General features: G+C 28.4%; 1 protein-coding gene across 1 annotated transcript; it reads right to left on the bottom strand.

Moving 5' to 3' along the window:
* Positions 1-978: 978 nt before the first annotated feature.
* On the bottom strand, positions 979-2,733 carry LOC107949009 (WUSCHEL-related homeobox 2). Its single transcript, XM_016883740.2, has 2 exons — positions 2,356-2,733; positions 979-1,403 (listed from the first exon to the last, which is right to left on the bottom strand). Exons 1-2 carry the CDS (start codon positions 2,675-2,677, stop codon positions 979-981), a joined length of 747 nt encoding a protein of 248 aa, XP_016739229.1. The 5' UTR covers positions 2,678-2,733.
* Positions 2,734-8,492: the final 5,759 nt, after the last annotated feature.

An 8,492-nucleotide genomic window follows, 5' to 3' on the forward strand; every position in this document is an offset into this window, starting at 1 on the left:
TTTTATTTTAAAAATATTACACAATCTAATTCGATCAAACTTCATTAATAATGTTAGAAATTGATATAATTAAGAATAATCCTACGCAGTGCTCGTGTCAATGGTAAAATAATAATAAATTGAAAATTAATAATAAAATTTTTATATATTTAATTTTATATAACCATTAAATAAATCTTAATGTAAACTTTTTTTAGATATTTATAATGAATGAAAATACAATTAAAAACAATGTAAAGTCTATATAAATATCTTATTTTAAACTTAATAAAAAAATTCATTATGAAGATCATTGCATTTAAATAAAAAAAATGTTGTTAATTATTCCTTTTCTTTTTGAAAAATTTTATTATAGGTTTTGACTATAATTTCTTTTTTTGACACGATATATAGAACTGCCCATAGACTCTCTGGCCCAAACCTATAAGCAGGAGAACAATGCGCTTCAGTGTACGTGAACCCACACCTTCCTACATTAGTAACAGTATCCATGCCAATTAAACTAAAATTCAATTGATTTAATTCTTATGTTTTAATTTCAAAATACTCTTAAAAACCTTGTGTGTTAACTTAATAGTTAGGGTGAGATATGTTCAGATTTCACTAATCGCAATTAAGACTTTACCCTTCACCAAAAAAAAATGAAAACAAACATTAAACTTTCATTCGGCAAAGAAAGGAAATTAGTACATAGACATGTGTAACACTTTAATTGGTTAATAGTTATAGAATCTTAATGCAACATCCAGAATGAACGAGACAAAAGTAAAAACAAAAAGTCAATCACATAATATTAGAAACCGATATACCATTACCACCTTGGAGAAAGAACCTTTCTCTCAACACAAAATAATAAAAGAAAATATAAAAAAAAAACATTTCAAATACTCAAATGGCCATTAATTCCATAAATCAATGTTCTTTGAATCAAAACCCTTGATTTTTATTTCCATTCCCTCCCCCACCCCCCAATCACTTTCAGAAGAAATCAATGAAACGATGTTCCCCAGAACCTTCATTATTACTTTCATGGTTATCAACACCACCAGCAGATATCGTCGTCTCACATGAAGTTGAACCAGTTGGTGATGATGAAGCCATTAACGTCTCTTCGGAAACACCAGTCGGGTGCAATGGAAACAATGGCAATGTCTCGTGATGATTAGTGGCGCCGCCGCCATTGTTGAATGCTCCATTGTTTAAGTTTTCAGTATCAGGTGATGGAACCATGGTATGATCATAAGCATTTCCGTTGTAAAATAGAGCCTTTCCAGTTTTACCAATAGGCCTGCCTCTTCTTTTAATTGATCCACTAGGGAGAAGAACCTTGGGACACTGAGGGTAAAAGCCTAGATGATGATGATGATCAGCTTGTGGTACAAAATATGGACCAGCACAAACAACTGCAGAAAAACAAGAACAGATGTTCTATAATAATACTACAAATGGAAATATAACATGTTTCGTCTGTAGAGTATTGATTTTATAGATTGTAAACTATAAATCAGTTTGAAAGGAACAGTCAGCAGCATCAAATATATATATACAAAGAAACTATAGGAAAACATGGAATTCCAACCAAAAAATGTAGTTTTTTAACAGATACTGCAGAAAACAAGCACAGATGTTTTATATAATACAACAAAATGGAAATAAAACATGTTTTGTCTTTCTGACTGTCTGTAGGGTATTGATTATATATATTGTAACCAATACAAAGAAAATATAAAAAAAGCACGGATTTGATCCAAAAAAATGATTTTCTATAAACAATGTAGTTTTTTTTAACAGAGTTTTAAACCCTTTTGACACACATATCGACCAGCACATACAACTGCAGAAAACAAAAAAAAGATGGTTTCATATAACACAACAAATGGAAATATAACATGTTTTTGTTTGTCTGTAGGGTACTAGGGTATTGATTAGATAGATTGTAACCTATATACAAAGAAACAATATAATCAAATCCAAGTAAAACGTGGAATTTGATCCAAAAAATGGTTTTTTTAACAGATTTTGAAGCCCTTTTGCCACACTTATTGACCAGCACAAACAACTGCGAAAAACAAGAAAAGATGTTTCATATGATACAACAAATGGAAATATAACATGTTTTGTCTGTCTGTCTGCAATATATGGAATCAAATCCAAGTAAAATATGGAATTCGATCCAAAAAATGGTTAATTTACTATAAACAATGTAGTTTCCTTTAACAGATCATGAAACCCTTTTGACACACATATCGAGCCTATCTGCATGTAAAGACACCTTATAACGAAACTCCATATATATAAACAATGATAATAAACAAAAAAAAAGTATTAAAAAATTTGGGTTTCCGAGAAAATAACCATTGGTGCAAGGAGGAGGATGAAAAACAGGTTGAGCTCGATGATGATGATGAATGTAACGGTTGATATAAGCCAAATTCTCTTGCTTTTGTTTCTGCCTTTGACGAGCTTTATGATTTTGGAACCAATAGAACACATTTTTGCCTTCAATGGTGCCATAAGCTTTGAGCCTACTGGTTATTTGCTGTATCTGGTCAGCACTTGGGGTTCTTATCCCTTGCTTGTACAAGCTTTCAAGCATGCTTATTTGTTCCTTCGTCGGGTTCCACCGTGAATTCCCTCCACCACCGCCGCCGCCGCCACCGCCACCGCCACCTTCCATTTGCAGATAAAGAAAATGAGGGTTTGATTTGGATTTTGATTGATTATTGGAGTAGGGTTTTGAGAGTTTGGTTTAAAAAGAAAAAATAAGGAGGGTGTATAGCGATTGGCATGGGAATTGGATTGCATGGCTTTTGGACTATTTGTTTAAATAGAAGAGAAAAAAAAATAGTCAAACAAGTAAAGATGATGAGAGAGAAAGAAAAAAAAATTAAAAGAGTGAAAGATTTGAGATTGACATGCGTATTGTTTTTTGTGCTGAAAATCTCTGAAAACATGGCGGGTAGCGGCTGATGAAGACGGGGTAGTCGTCCTTTGGTTAAATATTAGTTTCAGTCCCTTTATTATTCTAAAAAGCCGAAATTGCCCCAGCAAAAAAGTGGGTTGAACAGTTATAAATTGATGGTAGGGTCTCGGGAATGAAAGAAAATAAAAATAAAAAACTTGATGATGGATACGCCATTGAAGGAGGGGGAAAAAAAAGACAAAGGGTTGGGTTGTAAAGGAGAAAGGCAAGGAGGGGTAGTAGGGCTTTGGGAATTGAAGTAGAGGGTACTGGAGAGAGAGAGAGGACTCAACAGAGATGAGTGCATGCAGATGAAGATGTATCGTCTAGGTTTAGGTGAACACTGTGTACTCTGTGGGTGTTTAGACTTTAGCTGCCTTTTGCTTCATCTTCTATTTGTTTCTCCTTATTATATAATCTATACATATTTTAATACTATCTACATAGATATATAACTAATATGTATGGACTGGTTAGGGATAAGGGAAAAAAACTCGAAAATCTAAATCTATTTTAAATATAGTGTTTGGTGTTGTTGAAATATTTAAATTTTCAAAAGATGTTTATTATTCAATAAATAAAAATAATGAAATACTTGTAAATAAATATTAATAATTTTATTTAATTATAATTAATTATAATTAAATACTACATGAAACTTTAAACTTAATATTTATATCTATTTTTAATAATTATAATTAATTAATATTTAATTATATTCCATCATTATTTATTTATAAATCTATATTATTTTTTATAATATTGATTTTTTTTTAATTTGCAATAAAGGTTTCATAGATAATGTTGGATTCGGTTTTGTTTTCATAAATTTTATGAAAATTCGAATTCAACCATTTTTTTAATTTTTTTATTGAAATTGTTCATACTAAATTATCGCACATCACGTAAGATAATTTTTGTTAAGAAAATTTTAAAGCAGGGGTGAATCTAAGGTACAATAGTGGTCTTGACCCCAAAATAAAAAAAAATGCTTTGTAAGTCTCTTAATAAATTATAAAATAAAAATTAGTATAATGATAAATTTATATTTTAATCTCCAAAAAATTATAATTTATTTTTGACTTGCTTAATTTTGTTCTTACATTTCCCCAGTTTTTAAATATTTATCACTAACAATTATATTGAATTAGCACAATTTTATGTTGATATAATGCATACACAAACAATTATATTAATTTAATATAAATAAATGTAGGTATCATTTTTTTATAAATATGTACAAGTAAATTAAAATCAAAATTTCATATATACATATGAACCATAATTCAAGTTTGAGTGATGTAAGTGCACCGAGTCTTAAGATTATGTATGGTGACCATTGTCCCCTACTTTTGCCAACGTCACCTCCTCTAATCTTATCTTCGCCTCCACCTTCTTGCCACTCAATGTTATCACTATTCGCCACTCAACATACTAAAGGCTTTCTGCTCTTGCGCTTTTGGTGCATATACCGAGCCTCTAATGGTTCATGTCGTGCGCCTTTGATGACTTGTTTTCCTTGAGCTTGTGGAGGCTTAATTCCTGAAGTCAGTGACTTCCTGTCTTTGTTTATACTTGAGCTGAAAGTGTTCGCCGAGGTTCATTGGGAAGATCATGGACATTGACACCCAAAAACAATACACCAATTTGCAAAGCTAATGGTGGTTGAAGCCTAAAAAATGGGGTTGTTTTCACATTGTTTATGTTTTTCTTTCTGTTTTTACCAATTTCTTAAGATAAAGTGCTTTGTTGGTATGGTCTAATCTTCAATCAGACAGTCATAGTGTTCGCTCTAACTATCGTATGCGAAGGCTCACCTCCCTATCTACTTTAGATTTCTTTTAAGATCAGGGTTCATTGTTTTGATTTAAGTTTTTTTTTTTCTTAACAATCACATTAGATGCTTTGATCATATCTGTTTTTTTTATATAATATTTAGAATTATTCGTAACCCCTCATTAACCCATAAATAGGAGGATAACGTGTTTCAACGTATTCGAATATGCACATGCCAATTAAGCTAAGACTCAGTATGATTTTGGATGGGCAGTACGGTACGTTTAGCTTACTTTTTGTCTCACGCTACAATATTGTTATAGCATCTAATCTCATCACCATTGTTATTTTTACACTAACTGCAAATAAACACACCGTTCATCCAAATTCACACTCAATCGACTAGATTTAAGTTTTTTATATTTTAATGTGAGCTTTGTTTTTTTTGGTTATTTTTAAGGGAAGGGGAATTTTAGGTCACCATGCAGCCATTCCTCTTTATAATGGAACCTTTATTTTAAAAAATTAAAAAAATGATTTACTTGTAATTTTGTCTATTAAAAATCACTGTCCATCGGTAGCATTTATTTAAAGATTATGGAATTTGGTGAGATCCAACTCAATCTAAGGATTGGTATTAAGTTTTAGAAAAGTAACACATAATAATAACCATAGTGGATGCCAAGTTTTTTTTTTTTTTTTAGAAATGTGGATGACTTGCTACTCTTTCAACAGGTTAACGTTTTTTTTTTTTAATCAAGCATGTTCATATCAACGTGGGCCTCATGAATTACATTTGTATATTTACCTCTTCAATTGGATTAAACGACTATCTGATTAATTGTATAGTTCTATTGGTCCGATCAATGTCCAATGTATAATTCATTAAATTGGATCGATAATCATATAATTGGTGACATAATCATTCAATAACATTAGTAGTTAGAGGAGTGTATAATTGATCAATACTCGTAAATCGATCAAAACTTTAAAATTAAAAATCAATGATCCAAAGTTTTGATATGTTTCACTATATATGATAATGAATTCCAAATATTTATACTTAATGTTATGTTTACGTGGATAAATTTAATTGGATCAATGGCTGTATAATTAATTATACAATTTATCCAATTAAATCAATGGTTGTACCGTCAATGTTGCAAATTATTTGATTACACTAATAATTAGAGGAATATACAATTGTTCAATACTTTTAAAAATACTTACACACTATAATATCATCACCTTCATGTATAGATTCATTTAATTAGATCAATGATTGTACAATTGATGGGATAACATGTTCAATTACGTTAGTATTAGAGAAATATACAATTGATCAATACCCTTCAAATTACTTATACACCACAATGTTAGTACATTCACATATAGACCCGATTCAACTGGTTCAGTGTCATAAACATTCTATTATGTTTGTAGTTAGAGGAATGCATAATTGATAAAACTCTTACATTGATAAGATATTTAAAATTAAACACTGGCGGTCCAATGTTTTGATATATTTCACTATTTGGTATTGAATTCCAAACATGATACTCAATGTTATATTTACATGGATCGATTCAATTAGATCAACGATCGTATGATTAATTATACAATTTATTCAATTGAAACTATTATATTGTACAATAATGTCGTAATTTATTTAATTACACTCGTAATTAGAGGTATATACAATTTATCAGTACTTTTAAAAATACTTATACACTACAATGTTATTACCTTCGTACGTAGACTCATTCAATTAGATTAATGATTGTACAAGTAATGTCATAGCTCATTCAACTACGTTAGAAATTAGAGAAATTTAAAAGTGATCATTACATTTCAAATTATCTATACACCACAATGATGGTACATTTGACCCGATTCAATTGGTTCAATATCGTAATCATTCAATTAAGTTAGCAGTTAGAGGAATGGATGATTGGTAAGTGCTCTCAAATTGATCATATATTTGAAATTAAACATCAATGGTCCAAAGTTTTGATATATTTCACCATACGATCTTGAACCCAAACATATATAGTACTAATGTTATGTTTACATGGATTGATTCAATTGGATAAATGATTGTACAATTAATTATACAATTTATTCAATTAGATCAGTACGATTAATGTCACAGTTCATTCTATTTCGCTAGTAATTAGACGAATGTACACAGTAACAACTTTTTTACTAATATGAGAACTTAAAAAAAAAATCTAACTTATTTTTATAAATCATATAATTTATTGTTTTTAGACATACTATTACTGCTTCTAGATATATTATTATTGCTTAGAAAACCCGTTCATTCTTAGTTAATGAGTTTTTCAACTAAAACTTGAGAATTATATTCTCACCTTCTTACTTACCATTGCGTTAATTTTAACTTATATGTCAAATTTTGAAGTAATAACAATTACATGCGTGTGTGTATATATATATATATATAAGCAAAAAATATAGCATGAAATAACTGTTTTTTAAAGTAGCATGAAACAATTATCACTGATAACAATTAAATTTAATCAAATATATAAAAAATATCAAAATAAAATTGAATTAACATATATAACTTATAAAATTTTAAAAGTCAATCCACATAACACGATATGTTTAAGGGCCAGTTATTCATTGTTTAAAAAAAGTACTTATGACACCAAAAGCACTTTTGGAAGAAAAGCTGTACAGAACAAGCTGCTTTTGGCTGAAATTTTTAGCTTTTCCTCTCCCTAAAGCACTTTCGGTGTTTAATTACAAATGTGTTAAAATCATTAATTAAAAATAAAAAATATTTTTAAAATAATAATTACTAATATTTAATGGTTATATTTAAATATTTAAAATATAGTTTACATATTCTAATTAAATTTTATAAATAATTAATATTTATTGCTTCAAAATATTTAAAATTTATATTTCATATATTAAAATATTAACAACAAGTTATAATAAATTTTTTATATTCTTACTAAAATATAATAATATTAACTAATTTAAATATTATTTAAATGTATATTTGTTACTTGATAATAATATGTCTAAAATGAACATTTTATTTCTCAAAAATATTTTTTGACAGCAATGCTAAACACTCAAATTTTAAACTAAACTTTTCAAAAGCACTTCTCAAAAGTAATAAGGAACTGGCCCTAAATAACATTCACTTTCATACTACTTTTATAAATACAAATGAAATTTAATAAAAAATAAAATAAATTAAAGACAATGATAAAATTTAAATATTTTTAAAACCAATAAAGGATCATAATATTAACATCTAAGTAGAGAAAGATTTAATCATAAACTTTTAAATAAAAAAAGATTTTAAAAAGAAACTATTCTAAAATGAAAAACATTTAGTCATTTGATTGAATGGTTTGATTTTTTTGTTAATTATATTTTATATTTAATATATATGAAATACCTTTCTTTTACTTGTTATTTAGTGGCATGATTAATAGTTGAGTGGAGTTGTTAATACAAAAAAGACGTAAGTTCAAATAGATTAAAGTACATTGTCCTTTTATTTATAGGTTAATAAGAGATATAATTAATTTTAATTATTATCTAAAAAAGAATAAATATAATCAAAAACTATTCTCATAATAAAATTGTAAAAAAAAAAACCCAGCCGTCGTGTAAGAAAGACCAGCGAATTAAAATCTTATGTGGCAATTTCTGTTTCGTCCAAAACGGTGTAACAAATTGGACCCATACACGATCCCACCTCACACGATAC

The sequence above is a fragment of the Gossypium hirsutum genome, chromosome D13 (assembly GCF_007990345.1).
Source record: "Gossypium hirsutum isolate 1008001.06 chromosome D13, Gossypium_hirsutum_v2.1, whole genome shotgun sequence".
Classification (NCBI taxonomy): Eukaryota; Viridiplantae; Streptophyta; class Magnoliopsida; order Malvales; family Malvaceae; genus Gossypium; species Gossypium hirsutum.